This window comes from Colius striatus, chromosome 14 (assembly GCF_028858725.1).
Source record: "Colius striatus isolate bColStr4 chromosome 14, bColStr4.1.hap1, whole genome shotgun sequence".
In the NCBI taxonomy this organism is placed as follows: Eukaryota; Metazoa; Chordata; class Aves; order Coliiformes; family Coliidae; genus Colius; species Colius striatus.
This window is the reverse complement of record NC_084772.1, coordinates 8,641,042-8,657,908: the sequence shown is the minus strand read 5'-3', so window position 1 is coordinate 8,657,908 and position 16,867 is coordinate 8,641,042. Positions and strand designations below refer to the sequence as shown.

At 44.3% G+C, this 16,867-nt stretch overlaps 1 protein-coding gene across 2 annotated transcripts in view; it reads right to left on the bottom strand.

The window, feature by feature from the left end:
• Positions 1-983: 983 nt before the first annotated feature.
• ZNF423 (zinc finger protein 423) overlaps positions 984-16,867 on the bottom strand; it is a 230,447-nt gene continuing 214,563 nt past the window's right edge. For both annotated transcript variants that reach the window (XM_062007647.1, XM_062007648.1), the window contains one exon: positions 984-1,619. In XM_062007647.1, the coding sequence (XP_061863631.1) occupies positions 1,590-1,619 (30 nt within the window). In that variant the 3' untranslated portion in view covers positions 984-1,589. The remainder of the gene's footprint in view (positions 1,620-16,867) is intronic.

Sequence of the window (16,867 nt, the reverse complement as noted above, 5' to 3'; positions counted from 1 at the left end):
CATCAGCAGGAATCTAAATGTTGAAAACATCGTCTGCAGTGTCAACAAGCTGTGCCCTTGCACTTGTTAATAAACTGGCTATATAAGCTAATTTAGGCATTGCCAACCCGTCCTTGAAAACTTTTCCTACAAAATATCACTTACACGCTCCAAGCCCAAGCACAGTACAATGAGGACCAGTTGTGCTCTAGCTCAATGCAGGGATTTTGAAAGGCTCCAACTGTGCATGTTCCTATGCCATAGTCTTGCAAAGCCTTGTACATTGTGGGAATGGGTAACCACATTGTTTCAGCTGTCACAACTGCTGAACATCTTTCATTACGATTATGATTCATTCAAGAAGGAGATACCATGAGAACTGCATCTCACTAACTTTCCAAAGGTGTCCATGGTCCTTAAAATGACTATTTTTCTGACTGGAGGTAAAACCTACCTCATTACTATATGACATGTTTAAAAAGAAAAGGAAAAAAATGCCTGCTCATGAGCTCTGTTTGGCAGAGTACGATGGTGGTTTCAGAAGTGTCGCAGTTACACAGAGCTACAGTACCTGTAGGCCTGGAAATCCATGTGCTTGAAATACAGTCCAAGGTCCCTGAGGCCTGATCCAATATTTGCACATTTGTATACAATCCAGAAACCTTTTTTTAACTGAAACACAGAAAGAATGATAAAGCATAAGCATAAGAGCCAAGGCAGCTATCACTCAGGTCCCCTCCACTTTTTGAGAGTATTACAAGCTAGCAGCTCAGTTTCATGCCCAGATTGATGACAAGTGTTCTTACCTTGCCTCAGTCTCATCCAGGAGCCTGGGAGGTGCATCCAGAAGTGTCCACACCAGCAGACCCAGGACCAGAGCTTTCATTTTCTCCCCACCTTCGCTCCCCCAGGGCGCAGGACCAGCCCCTGCCCTGTGCCCGGTGGGCGCCCAGCAGCGGTGGGGACGTGGCATGTGCTGACATATAAACAACACTGACGCTGAGCTCATGTATTCCCTTTATTGAACTGTACTAGTTATTGCAATCAGATTAAGTCACATTTATAAAGCAGACCATCCAGTTGCACTGAAACCGATTATATTCATTACATAGTTTTAATCACTGTCCGGTGAACTGGCAAATCCAATCAAAGCATTAGTCTTTAATTAAAAAATTAAAAAGAAGTATTCAGACAACAGCCAAGCAATCACATCACAATGCACAGTTACCTAAAATAGCAATTAAAAAGCAGTTAACAAAAAGGAAAAAAATCACACCTAATCTTTAACTATCAATATAATACAAGAAGCAACAAAGGGCAACAGCATCAAAGCAGATTTATCTAACACTATAAATTCAGTCAGAAGCAGAAGCTCTAAAGTACACTAGCTGAAGCAGGACAATAAAAAATACTGAGCATGGAATACTTTTAATCTCTTCCATTAATATTCATTTCCAGCTGCTTATAATAGCAGCGCCTCATGGCCAAATCATTAGAGTTTTACATCTGGGTTGCAAATGACACTTTGATTGGATGTAATGTTCAAATGGTCCTCCCCACTGTGCCACCGTCAAGTCTTCTGCAGAGAGGTGTCCTGTAGTGCCAGTGGCTCACTGTGCGTGCTGGCTCAATGTGTGGTTCTGGAAAGATGAAAAAAGGAGACATGCATGAGGGGCAGAATAATAGAAAGCATGCCCATACCCTCCCACTCAGTACCATTTATGCAGAGCTCGACATAAAAGCTTCTCAATTATTACAAAACAAAATGCAATGAAGAAAAAGTACTCATAAGTAACAGCTGCCAATATGACACATTTGCTTTGTTCTGACAGATCTGTTAATGCTGGCACAAACTTAGAAAAAAAAATGCTACAAGCCAAGTACAGCCATGAGGGTTTGTCTTTTTTCCCCCCTTTCAATACATATAAATAAAGTGGTAACACTTCGGGCAAAAATTGCCTTTAGGGATTCCCTTAACTGTAACAATTGAAATCAACCCCCAAACCCACCTGAATCACGGGGGGAACCCTTGCCATATTTTGCTCTTTTATTCTCACTAGCACCGGGTGCAAGTACTGGCAGCAAGAGACACCAGATTGTGACACACACTTCTCAGTCCAAGAAATACTTCGGCAGTAACAGCTGAACTGCCAGCTCGGGCACCAGGGTAATACACCCAGCAGAAAAAAGGCTGGACGCGTAACCCAGAGGTTGAATCTCTTTAAAGAACAGACTTTGCTTTACACGCTTCTTTCAGTAGTTTATAGAGTCTTTTTTTGTTCCCTTTTTGCCTTTCGGTAGGTTTGTACTGGTCTCATGCCATCACGCTATCTCGCAGGAGGGGATGCTGCCCTGCCTTGCCATTGTGTGCAGGAGCCAGTACATCCTGAAGCCAACCTTGGGAGTGTATTTTTAGAGCGGCACCAATTCACCTACATTTTGTGTGCTGACCAAAACCCCAGTCCTACATATAACCTCAGCTTTATATGTGTTTTTATTGAACTACTTGAGCAACTAGAGATGTGCTTCACGGTGAGCTTTCCCTGCACTGGGTCCTCAGTATCCCTAACTATAAAAATTCATTTGCATTATTTCAAGCCTTTCAACCTTCCCAGCCTCCATCTGCCTAATAACAGAGCCAGGCAAGGCCGCCAGCTTGAACAATAAGTTTTTAAACACGAGATGAATTTTGAATCCAATTATTTATTTACAATGACGAAGCTTTAAAATCAAGTAAGCTCTTTTAACTTTTCATAAATCATCTGGCCCTTCTACACTAGCCACAGTTACGTCTTGATCAGGAACGAGCAGCCTGTGCCAGCGCTGACATCTCTGTCCCCGAGCAAAGCCGCCTGGGGAAGCGCTTCGGGGCGGCTGGGGCCCGGCGGCCGGCGGCGCTGACCCCGTTTGCAGGCGGGAGTGTTTCTGGATCGTGCACTCCCAGAAAGTAACCAGCAGGTGTCAGAAGCGCTGCTGAGTTCCTAAATCACGGCCAAAGTTCTCCGCAAGCTGGCGGCGGGCGGGAGAGCTGCGAGGAAAGTCCGCGCAGCAAGGCTCGGGCCGCGGCGTTACAGAGGCGCCGGAGCGGCACCGCCGCCGCACGCACCGGAGCAGCCCTCGGGCACTTACCGACAGCCGGTGGGATGGGAAAGTAACCCCACCCTGGTCAGCATAGCGCTGGCCCTCTGAGCACACCCATCTGTGACACCCAGTATTTCACAATCAGAACCCAGAAGCACTGTGCAAAGCCCAGGACGGCGCGTCAGGGGATGAAGCATTATACTCAAACCCTATCAAGTGAATTGACCGCTGAAACTACGTTGCCTTTAGACAATTTAACAATACCAAACATAGAATCTGATGTGTTTTTACTTTGCTAGACATGGAAATTTTCCTGGCCTTAAGAAGGAATGACCTTTACAGTGCTGGATGTCACACTCAAGTCAAATAATGACTTGATGGAAGAGGAGGATGGATGGAGCCCTACAGACACAATGGCAGCACTGACGAGAAGCTTGTCCACTAAACCTAACTGGGAGAGTGTGACAATGTAAAAGAACACACAGGCCCTTCTGTGCTCAGATACACTCCTCAGCCTTTTAAGAATGCCCATTTCTTGTGCACTTCATTACAGTTCTATTTTTAGGTCATCCTGAGTATCAATAAAGAAAGCGAAAGCTTTACCATCTTCCAATCGAAAGAAGGGCTATTCGTGGTAGACAAATCCATACTTATTTAGGCAGTGTCATTTAAAAGATAATGCACAATCAGCACTAGATGCATGACACATGGTCTACAGTCAGGGAACGTGATTTCCAACTTGTGTGGCTGCTGCATTGATTACACCAGGCAGGTCAATACAGGAATGGTATGTGGATCTAAATCTGATAATGAAGCTTTCACTGTGAGCCCTCCTTCCTCAAACACAGGTTAATAATATGTTCTGAATGCTCCTAATACAACGAATACACTGGATTTGTGAGCAGAGTTTACACAAAGAAACAGATTATACTCAAATCCTGCAGCTGTTCAGAGCCAAGTCAGGTTAGGGCTGAGAAACTAGCTCTGCCATGGGGCTGCTCCTTAAAAAAAAATAGGAAATACACATTTTTCAGATGCAAACCTCGATTTTGTCTCAGTATGTTGGGAACGTACCGTTAATTCCCTTTGCGTGCATTACTGGCCATCAATACACTGATTAGTCCCTGGACCAAGCAGGTAATAAACAGCCACATTTTCTACAAGACCTCACAAACAGACCTGTAACACCTACAGACACAAGAGCCTGTGTGCACTGAATCCTCCCTCTGCCTTTCAGAGAGCAGATCCTGCAAAGCCATGGGCACAAACCCCCAAGTCCTGCTCGCTGGTGAGCACCAGAGCTTCCAGCATATGCTACATAACCACCACTGGTGTGTACCCAGAAGACCTAGGAAAGTCTGTCTGTATCCTCTGCAACCAGTGTAGGTTTCTCACCTATTAAAATGTATTTCAGAGCACAAAAACATGCCTTCCAAAAAAGTCTGGCAACCTGTCTCCTATTACTAGCAACTGTCATGTCTTATCTTCTTGCTTCTACTCCCTCTGCCCCACGCGTGTGCAGCTCATTGCAATTGTGCTTTGCAGATGTCAGAAAGTGTCCAAGACGTTCAGTGCTTACGTCTCTTCTCTCACAGGTGTGTTTTGCATATTTGACTCCTGCTTTATCAAGCAACTTTATCAGCCACCTCTGTGTGTGCCCACAGACAAAGGAAACTGCCCCAGCTGACCAGACTTTCAAAGCAATTTTGAAATAACTAAATGCACTGAAAATGCCCCGTGCCTTCGCAGAAGCAGCTTTCACCCAGTGCCACACTGGGCTGTTCCAGGCAGCAGGATGAGACCATGGAGGCCAGAAGGGATGGAGTATTTGGAAACGTATGATACTAAGGGAATGCTTCTACTCAAAGCAGCCGAAGGAAACCTCACCCACCCTCCAGCTGGGAGCCGGGGGGAGCTGACAGCAAACAGCTCAGGCCTGATTTTTCAACTCTAGAAGTTATAGCTAAAAACCAAATCTTAATGGTGATTTCCAGAGGAAAGTAGAGCAGCCACAAACATAAAGGCTCTCCAGGCAGGCCTGTGTGTGTTTGCACACGCCTCTCTGCTCACAGGGCCATGCCTACCCGCACACATTCAGGGGCTGGCAGGAGGCCGGACATCATTTGGAAACTGAACAGTAAAAATGGTTCTTCACAGCTCCTGTTAGGCCCCCTGGTTTACACATGGCTCACAGCTGATACCCCACTGAATACATCATTCTGAGATATTATTGCAGCTGGAAAACACTACAGCAGCACTAAGTCACCTGTCAAGATCAAGTAAGTCACAGCTTATTTATAGGACAAGGTTGGAAAATTTCTTCTTTTCTTTTCTTAATAATCATGCAAAATGGATGGCAATTCTGTTAGCCACATCAGGGGGAAAAATGCAGCTACCCTGAGCCTCAGGGCTGTCGCAGTGTTTAACTGGAATTTTCTACCAGCTGCACAATCCCCAAATGAACCATTTGCCGAAGTGTCTGTGACCAAGGAACTGGGTGACGGGTTTTGCAGGAAAGAAAAAGATTCCAGAGAATGGTTGATTACTGTCCGTGTAGGTAGTGATTGCTCTCCAGACCTCCCCTGGGGAAACCCCCTGCCTGCCCTCTGGATGTGGATCAAGCCATTTGTGCAGGTCATCTACAAGGAATATTTCTCTGTTTTTCTGTGTGCATTATTATGAAAACACTGGCATGACAATCTCAATTTTCAGAGCACTGTGTCAAGAAGGAAAACATCAGGCTTGAAAGATGATCACTTACAGCAGTTCAAAGAACTCTTGCAAGCTATATAAAGACTGAGAGAAAAACACACACAAAAGCAGCACATGATGGAGCAAAGCTCCAAGCCAGGCAGTCAAGCTGGGAGTCTCCCACACTGCAATGACGTTTAGTGCCAGCAAGTCACAGGTGTACCACACAGGAGCAGGTGAAAAAAATAAAATGCAACTGTGAGGGATGTGATAATGGTTTGGGGCCATAATACATCCAGTCTATAGTGCCATTGTGCATCTGTTACGTATTTAGGTATTTTGTACCAACCATTTAGAGGTATACACTGTGTGCCTGAACATATACGCCTAAAAGACTGTATGTTACACAGAGGTTAAGAAACTATCAAGACTGGTGCTGCCCATCATGCTCAAGACAAGCTCCCTGCCTGAGCACACTGGGGCAGCTGGGGCACTGCAGACACCCAGGCTGAAAACCCCAACCCTACACTGAGAACACCAGCCCCAGGGGTGATGTCGGACATGAGTGCTCCATCTTGTGACAGGAAAGACAACGCCTATTAATCCTCACGATTTCCCCAATGTGCAGGGGTCTCCCTAGACCCTGGTGAGAGCCCAGGTACTTTCTCTCCCGGCCTCTACCCACCTGCCCATCCAGGTTTCCGCCACCCTTTCAGGCACTGTGTGGCTTCAAGCCCAGGGATCGGGTCCTCAGCTGGGAACTCCTTGGGGCTGTGCTGCCTCCTCCCCATTCCCTCTCCTTCCCCAAGGGGAGCTGGGAGGAATGAGAGAAGCAATCCCTCCCTCGACTGCCAGCACAGACAGCTTGCCAGGCAAAAACTGAACCTCAGATGAGGCGTTGACTTGAAGCAAAGGTTCAAGTCTCACATATGAATATATATATAAGAAAAGACAAAACAAACCCTCCAAATTGCTACAAACATAAGTTAAGAGTGTCTAAATATTTATGAAAGACCATCTGCAGCATTCTCTTTTCAAGCAGCGTTTTGCATCTTTTGAATTCAAACTGGTCCAAAAACCTCTCAGCCATTCTTCCTCGTTATACATCCATAAGCACATGGATGTATATGCACAGGTAGTGCTTCCCTCTAACAGCAACCCATAAAGATGAAAATCTTTATGCCTTGACTTTATAAAGGGATTACTTTAGGCAGAGGACACAAGATGACCCTTGTTTTAGCCATCAGAGATTATGCTCTCTACAGAAAGCTGTGAGCCTTAAATTGGCGCTGCTCTAATCCTAAACTGGAGAGGCATTCAGGGGATGCCATGACCCAGAAGAGTAAGTGGAAAAAACACTAAATTGGCAAAAAAAAAAAAAAAAAAAAGAGCAGACTGAAGGGAAAGGGGGCAGGGAAAGGAGAGAGAAGGAGAGAAGAGGGAGAGCAAGGATAAACCTATTTATTTTTAATTTCTGGGTGCTACTTTCCCTTTACTATTAGACTTTAAAGAAAAATCACCTTTGCACCCCCTTGCAGTACATATGTGCTTATTTTTAGAACTGTTTGACAATTATCCAAGGGTCTAAGACTAACAGATGGCCTGTCTTAAAGCCTCATATGTTCACTAGTTTGCACTTCTGACAAACAGTAAATGTACTCAAGAGTGTGCCATAAACAGGGCTGAATGAATACTCAGAACACAATTTAGTTAATACACTTCATTAAAACTGATAGTGGTAACCAGTGTTTCCCATAAAGCCAGGTGTTAATTGCCCATCCAGTTGTTTCAGGTAACTCTTACCCAGTGACATTTATATGTTTAGAGCACAGTTTTTCAGGAAACACAGCATTACATCTTTCCTTTCCCCTGGTATTTCACCCGCTACATAAAATGCTTGTAACAAGTGAACTCCAAGTTATCGTGGTACTCAATAGGAAAGAAAAAATTGTCAGGCAAGACAGGTTCACATGTCCCTTCTTTATTTGAAGAATCCCTTGAAATGGAGGTAGAGGCAAACGAAAGGTGGCATATCCTTTGTGAAAGGAAACGGTTGCCTGTGTTACTGCTTCCTTCATCTCTGAGCATCTGATAACTTGCCATGCGTCAGTCAGTCCCCGTGTCAGCACACTTTGAGATGGCACTTCAACAAATGCAGTTAGGAAGCTGTCCTTTACAAGTTATTGAACCAAGAAAAAAAAAAAACCAGAAATCACTTGGAGTGTCTTAGAACATCCGCCTGGAGGTTTGCTGTCAGCTGCACCGTGGAGCTGCCCGTTTGCGCTGCAAACAGCTGTGGCTCAGTTACTCTGCCCCCCGCATGCACTTGGTTACGCTGGGGCCAAATGCCCAAACGCACCTTTCACGGGCACTGGGGCACAGGGGCACTCATCTGGGCCACGCAGCCTGGCGGTTCTGTACCCACAGGAGAGGCTGAGCAGCCCCCCCAGTGCCTCTGACTCACGGGACGCCCTGAGCCGCCCCTAGAACCTGCCCAGCTCCTCTGGGAGCCAGCACCTCATCCCAAGTCCATGGGAAGCTTCACAACTAGTAAAATATTTATGGGGGGAAAAAAACCCATTCCACACGTGACTCACTAAATGCTGTCTGCTTGTTTGGGTTTTTTTAATGTCTTTTTCTGGGGCTGGCGTGTTTCTGTACTGCAATCACCTGCCCAGACGTTGGTGTGCAGAGCCCAGGCAGCCCCAGCAGCACTCCCGCCCCGCTGCCTGCCTTTGTTCTGCACCCCAGGGGCTGTGAGCTCTGCTGCCTTGCTGCATCATCTCAACAATGCACTTGCTCAGTTTTATCCCTATACTGACTCCACTTCTGTTAATTTTACTACATTCCTGAATTTTGATAGATATTTCTGTGTTAGTCTGCATTTGAAAAATCACCTTTTTTAAATACAAATATCTTCCTTAGAGTTATTTTTCCCAGCTCCGGCCTTTTCTCACACCAGCTAAGGATTTTTTAGATGATTTATGAATTTAATTTCTCTTCTAATTCAGGTTGTTTAGTCCTAATCAGGCTTTGACAACTCACCTAACATGCCTTCCCCGTTCCACTGGAGACTAATAATTCTGTAACATCAGTCTTCTAGACCTGTCATCTCTTTCTGTTCTCCTCTAAAAGCTTCGAATAAACCAAGGTGAGCCTATTACAGGTGAACTTCAAATGTGAGCCTAGGCTTGGCATAGCCTCTTGTATTCGATGAAATGCCTCACCAAAAAGTCTATACGCTTCTTCCAAAAACACTGGGCAAAATGCTGAAGCACAAAAACAAACTGAAGCCTTTGGGAAAATCTTACCACAGCACTTTGGAAATAAAACCCCCGGGAGAATACATTATTAAGAGATAACCGGAGTCTTCTGTTGGAGAAACTATCCGTAAACACACCATGACTCACTGAGGCACCCAATGAAACCAGGGAGCTAATAATACCTGTCCTGAGGGACTGCACGCCTCTGAGAATTTCACTTAGAAATGCAAATTTATCAGTGTCCTTGTGACTTGTAGTGTACAGCAAACCATGCATCAGATCAAAATAAGCTGAGGGAAGAATCTTACACTCCCTGAATGTAACGGGAGAGGGACAAATGTAACTAGTGTTGTCAGAAGTGCATTAAACCAGAATATTAGTAGAATTCCCTCTTCCCTCAGCCCCACTGTTTCTCTCTGACTGCAGCCCAGAGCCGTTGCTATCCCAAGAGCAGAAAAGTGCTTGCAGGGTCCCAGCACACCACTCTGCCAACAGCACCTGATGCTTTAACCTCAGCTCAGGCAGCCTCTGCTTTTCTGGAAGCCAGGCTTCCTTCTTAGGTATTCCTCTCAAAACCATGATTTGTTGATTTATTTGAAGCCTATCTGAAGCATCTCTCATTAATCCCTCCTTGATCTAAGGTAAATCACATTGCAGAAGCCAGTTAATTGTTCATTTCTGTGAGGGCTGGCATCATCATTATGGGACCCTTTGTGACTCTTCTAGAAACACTAAATGATTTCCCGATTGGGCCTTTATCATAGGACCAGGATGGCATCCTCTCACAAAAGAGAAACATTTTACCTAGTACCTTTAGCAGTCACCAGTCAAAATGCATAGACAAAAGCTTCATTGCCTGTCCGTTTCCATGGGAATGTAACCCAACAAAGCCAGGAAATTCACAGTTGAACTTAGAACTGGCTCCTTAACTTGCTCTGCTGATCCTAAACTGGCTCCTTAACTTGCTCTGCTGTTCTTCAGTATAGCAAGGGTCACTGAACACCATCTGATACTTTGGTAGCTTTTTTTTTCTGCACCAGTTAGATGTTCCTGGTATTAAGGACCAGATATAAAACAGTTTCAAGCCTTAACTGAGTTACAGCTGAATCAAGTTCCTTGGCCCAAATAAGCAAGTGTGGACAGCCAGAGCTAGCAAGAGTAATGCCTGCCCACAGCAGAGCTAGAGCACATCACAGTCCTTCTACCAGCAATTCTTTTAAAATGCAGCAACTAAAAGAAAATTCCCTCTACTGGAATACTGATCTGACAAACTGCATTGCCTTGTGCTATAGATATATTTTTCTTAGAGGCAGATAAATATTCCTGTCACGTGGCATCCACATACTGCTCATGCTGACAAAATGGCTGGTCAGTGACCTGTTGCCTTGGACATAATGGCTGTTATTGTTGGTTTCTAATTTCAAAAGGGGCATAAAAATCCTCCAATGCAAGTCTCTCTGCTATAAAATAGCAAGGCCACAGTTTATAGAAGTACTTCACATGCCGCCCCATTAGCGTACATGCCACCAGCACAGCAGAAACCTACAGGCAGGATTGTGCTCAGCCCACTGCCTTGAGGAGTTAACCCCAGAGGAGCAAGTAGTGTGAAAAAGCCAAGCAGGATTTGTTCCCTTAAGTAAAAGAGGGGCCAAAATATCACCAACATGAGCCGTCTCCTCCAAAACATGCCAACAGAAAACAGCAAGGTGACATGGTTGTGGAACGTGCGTGAAACAGCTGCACCTGGGCAAAAATGGGATTTTCCAGACAGTGCTGCTCCATTACAACAGTGTCACTGGTGTCAGTAAAACCTGCCTTCTAAGCAGCTAGATGCTACATTTTAAACAATCATGATTTCACGCAAACACTAAGAGCATGTGGTCAGCCCCAAAGGACGACAATTTTTTCAGAAGTATGTTCTAAAACTCCTCTCTACTCCTTCTGGAGAGACGGTAATGCAATGCACTGACGACAGATATGCTATACACAGTCAAACCTCAATGCCCATGGCAATTTATTCAGGTTTAACTGTGCAACAGAAACAAATGAGGAAGCTGGGTGGTCAGGCAGGAGCTCTCCCTCAGGGCTGGCGCGGCACAGGCAGCGTATGGTGCAAAGCCCAGGCAGTTTGGCTGTGCAGACGTGCTCTGCACAAAGGTAACCTCGGGGTGTCTGCACCGCCTGCCCAGGACGTGGCACAGAAGACACATAAGATGCTCTGCAGTGAATCAGCTCAGGCATGACTGAGTTGATAAGCTCAGGGCTGCTGCTGCCAAGTCTGGGGTGGCTCATGCGGAGTTGGGGTGACAGAGCCATGCTGAACCCAAGCTGACCTTACACAAAGCCATGAGCCGTCTCTACACTGATCCCATCAGCACGTATGATCTGATTGCTATCATCGATATTTTTCTAACAAAGCCAAATCATCTCATTAAGGACACACAGATTAGTATTTTCTAAGTTCCTCTATTAACTTAAAACATGAAGAAAGAGAAGAGCGTTAACAATGCATCCATTCCTGGTTACTGTGCCAGGCGGGTCACTGCACACATGCACCCAAGTCCGTGTGTCCAACATCCCCATCCCATTTTTGTTTATCATAAGCAGAAACCAAAGAAGAGGCACAATCTGGAAACAAGCTGTGTTCTAAATTATTTTTATCTTTCTTCCTTTCCCCTCTGGTCAAAGGGAGATACAAAACTACTGTCAAATACAATGTTAAAGCAGAGTATTTATTATACAAACATTACTATATGATTGAATATACTTCTCGGAAAGCAACTTCAGAAAGAGTGCACAGCAAGGCTGTTCCAGGGCTGGTTTCAGGTCTCTGAAAGTAGGCTGAGCTGAAAATACTGCCAGCCTTCCTGACAAAAGCATGGAGGTGCAGGCAATGACAGCCCTAAATAGAAGCCCAAAGTGCAGAAAGGCAAGTTACCGACTTTCTACCTATTCCTTCTCCTTTTGTTCTTCTCACATCCCATTTTTTTTCCTGACTACTCATCACGCTTGCTCCATCTGACCTTCCAGAGCAGTGAAAACAGGTAAGGCAGTGAAGAATTAGCAGAAGTCTCTCTTGTGCTCTTTAAAATCAGCCTGGGAAAACTGTTCTCCTGGATCAGGCCCCAGGGCAGAATCCCCCAGCCTGAGCTCCCTCCAGCAGCCAGGGCTGGAACCACTGCTCCTGTTGCCTTTCACTGCCGGAGATAAACCCTAGGATTACACCCTAACTCTCTTACTCAGCAAATAAGAGCTACATCCAAGGCCTTTTAAAATATCTTCATGAAACTACTTTTCCAATGTGTTCTAAAGGTAGAAGTGATGTGGGCTCTGCCAGCACCACAGCAGTACGGTAACACTGCAGGATTTCCTGTCTGGAATTCAGGCTTCACGTCTGAAATACAACACACACACAACATTTGTATGACTGAGGAAACATGAGACGCTTGCCACACATTTATTATCTTCCTGGGGAAATGATATAGAGGACAAAAGAGACTATATTTACTCCCTCCCCAGCTGCTTTTACAATCTAATAATTTATTTCTCCTGGACATAAATTTCAGATTTAAACGAAATCCCCGAAACCTAAACATGCCACATGGTAGAGGCTGGGGCAGTATTTCTTTCTGTTTTGGAGACAGAGTGCTTAATGCATTGCACTGTTAACCAGTAACCTTAAATTTCAAGGGGAGAAAAAGAGACAAGCAATTAGACTGTGGCAGACCCTAGATGCAAATACAGGCAACTGTGATTACTACCTTCATACACAGAGTTAAAAATATCTGGTTATTGAAAATTATTTTCTCAGTCCATGGGGGTTTATCTAGGTTTAGGCTGAGATGTTTATTTTTTCAGCAGCAGCTATTCTGAGGGATTCTTTTACAACATTTTCCTTACAGAGTAGCTATGTATCATTCACATTTCTGAGAACTTAAGCACTTTGTATGATGTAAGAAATCTCTGCAATTAGAAACAACCATAGCCTATTGTAGAAAAAGAAAAAAACCAACAACCCTACTCCAAACCCTTCTAGTCAGCAGCTGAGATAGTACTGGTCTTAAGGCAAATGTAAAAATCCAGGGTATAAATTCATGTTAACTGTTACAAATACATCCATCTGTTCACAGACTAACTAGTGACTGAAACTGATGAATCCACTGAAATGTAATTTTCAAGCCCACTAGCGTCTGCTCTCTTCTAGTAATAAAGTAAATGCTTTTCAATAACTGCTGCTTTTGAATGGCAATTTCTATGTAAGTAGGTTTGGGTTCTCTCTAAAAAAAAAAAAAGAAGAAAAAAATTAAAACAGCAAATGCTTTTTCTTTCCAAAGGTCAAACTAAGCTGTTAAAGAACAAGCAACATTTCAGCAAGGCAGAGAGGACAGAAGTCCAATCAGATAAATGGGCTGTGTAATGATTGAGAACCACGGCTGCCTCAGGTTTCCTGAATGGCTGTAGGATAGAATTTGGCACAAACAGTCTGATGTTGGAGCTTATATCTCTTTTACTGCAGACAAGAAATTCACTAAAATATATAAATAATGAATGTGGCTGGGGATCTCTGCTGATACTACTGCTGGTTCTGCAAGATGCAGGAGCAGAAACATACACTGCTCCATGTTTTTGTTATTGGTGAATCCTTGTTCTCCAACAATAAACACAGAATATTTTATCTGAAATGGCTTCTGCAATACATGCAATATAAGTTTCAGCTCTCTAAAAGTGCCAGCAAATTGCAGAAAGATAAGTTACAAAGACGTACCTAATTTGCTGTGATGAATTGTGTGCATGCTTCAGTGATCAAAACTGCAGCTGAGACCTATTATATTTAATGATCTAGACATTTCTTGTGAAAACACTCGGGCATATACTGTTATGTCTGGACAAGCATCCCTGTTTTGCTCTAGCAGCAAGCAAATGAAGAGACTGAACTTTTAAAAGGATGCTGCATGCCACCTTCGATGAGCTCTTTAAAACGGAGGCTATCAAGCTCCGCTCTTTTCCTCAAATAATGCTCATGTTCTGCCCTTTCCAGTGCAGCATCCCCCTTCCTCTGGAAAAAAGGCAGTTCCTTTGGATGCTAGCGACACTTACAGGAGGAGACCAAGCCGAGCCAGCTCAGACCCCAAACCATCCTTCACAGCAGCTACTACAGAGAGAATCAGAGAGGCTATATTAGAGATCTCTTCCTACCAGCAAAGAGAAACTGTGACAAGACTCTTTGGAGAGAAAACTAATCAAAACAAAATTTAACTTGCCTCAAAATTACACAAGCATGCTATTTCTATTTTAAGGACAATGTCCTGCTTAGAGAGGCACGTGCTGTCAAGCCAGGCAGGGCCCAGGAGTGGTACCAGATCTGCTGTCCCTGAGCAGCACGGCCCTGCACAGCCAGCTGTGCCCACGGCCTCATGGATACACAGCTTACCCTCTGCTCTGGGGCTTTATCAGAGCAGCTGCAAACAGGGCTTCTTACCACCTTCCTACAGGGACAGGCATTTCACCTTGTGAACATACAAAGGACTTCTGAATAAAAGGGCTGAGGCTTCCAGGGCTTTACATGTCTGGCTCCTCCAAAATTTTCCTGCATGGATCTGGATACACTGTTCAACCCCTGCTTTTCCAAATTTGTAAAAAAAACCCTCCGACAAAGTGCCAGGAAGCTTAATTCATTCTTGGTTATAAAAACCCCAGAGATCTGCAGAGAGAAGCCACACAGAATATTCTCGCTACCACACATTCAAGAGCCCATTTTCTCTCTCCCTAGTCAGTTTGAACCTCTTTCTATCATTCATTGTTCAAAAAATAAGAGCAAAACACAAACATGTGGTTTCGACTTCAGAAATAAGGATTTTAAAGTGCTATTTCATTCACCTGAGGTGCTGCTGAATATTATCACAGTGGTAATTTGTGATAGTGTGGTAAAGAATGAGGAAAAGGTATTTGTTAATTATTGACATAACAAAATTAATTTTCCATCCCCAAACTTTTTCTCTTCTCTCTTGTGAGCTCTGATGCAATGTTACTGACTGGCACTGCTGAAATGCCAACTTGCATTTCTCATCCTTAATTTCTCTCTAAATGTCATTAGTAATTGTTATTGCCAGACCAGAGACTGCAATCTGGTCTTTCTGAAGGAAAATCCATTTCTCATTTCTTCTCCCGTGCTTCCTCCTTTTGGTCAAGGATGGAGGTCTAACACAGCCTGTGTGCTCTCTTTCCATGAAGATGGGAATGCATTAATGTATCTGCGAGTAAAACATTCCCACTTTATTTATTTACATATCGCATGTCTAGATCTTTCCAAATACCAAACTTGATTCAGGAGGGTCTTTAAAGCACATCTTTCAAAAATACTAACAAGTGTTAATTGAATAAAGCTAACAAGTAGGGGAAGGAAACACCCTTTGATCTGTGCATACAGACTCTCCTCCGGCTGCTTCCATAAATTGCTCTTTTTGGTAGGCAACAATGTTGTCAAATATAAAAGCATGTTATATAGGGGTTTTTTTTTCTTTCTTTCTCTCTGTCACATGAAAAACAAGCCTCTCAGTGAATGAGTCTAGCTTTGGTCTGGATTAACATACCACTCTCATTTACTCAGGCAAGTAAAAATGGTTTCTACCACTAAGAGAGGAGGTGAGCTTAGATATCTGTGTGCAAATGAAAACCTCTAAGTTGGCTCCTTACGTATCATTGTACAGCACACCAGCAGCTTGTAGAGTTATGTGCAGCTCCTACAAATTGTGGTGCACAGTAATGAGAGGCAAGTAGTGCCTTGGCACTTGGAGTCAATTTTAGGAGGGACTCCGTGTCATGACAGTCCCTTAACCGGGCTCCCCATAATCAGCACATCTCACATGTGCAGGTCTGCATTACCTTTTGCAAGGTATATAAAGTAATTAGTTCAAACCTAGACTGCATTTCCATATCCATTAACTAATGGCATCTTATCTCAGAATAAATAGACATTTGGACATTTCCTGCCAGGAATTGTGCTTTCAATAAACACAATTGATGCATATACATTGTCTCTTGGCGGCTTACACTCCTGCCCATCTGTTGGGATGGCATGGTGCCTACGCCAAAGTTGGTTGGACCCTTGCCCTAGGGCATAGATGACAGGCAACAACAGGTTTAGTTGGGCAGCCTGAGCTCTGGATCCAAGTGCCATCTCTGCTGTAGGAAGCCCCTTCTGTGTGCCAGCGCTGCCACATTGGAACGACATGCCTCCTTACACTTGATCACACATGTTGACACTTGGGTGCACTTAAGTGCATTAATGACTGAAACGATGCCTTTCACCTGGCTCCCTTCATTCTTTCCCCTCACTCTGCATCACTGCTGGGGTTTCTGCACATGTTAATGTGAAGTTGTGTGCACTTTGTTAGCCAGGGCCAGCCACAGAACAACAGCATTAATGGTGTAAGAAAGAAAGCAGGGATTTTTGTTACGGGGCATGTTACTCCAGTGCCAGACATTTAAAAGCTTCATCTCAGGTGGCTGTACACATGATCTTTCTGTGTCTCACTGAAGAGACCTCAGGGATGATAAAGATAGAGCAATATATTGATCAGAATCATCTTTCAAAATGAAAAAAATGTTACACCTCATCCCTATGTCAAACACGGGGCAATTCAAGATTTGTGCACCACCCTCTGTCTCAACAGAAGTGGCCACACAAAGAGGCCATGCAGTCTGGATTGTGTGGGTGCTCCAATAGCAGCCCCAGCCCCAACAGCAAGGGAAGAAGGTGCTGACCAAACACACGAGCACAGACAGCCCTTGCTCTTACATACAGCATTAACCTCTGTGGTTGTCAGACCCAGGAAACCTCAAGCGTGACCCAC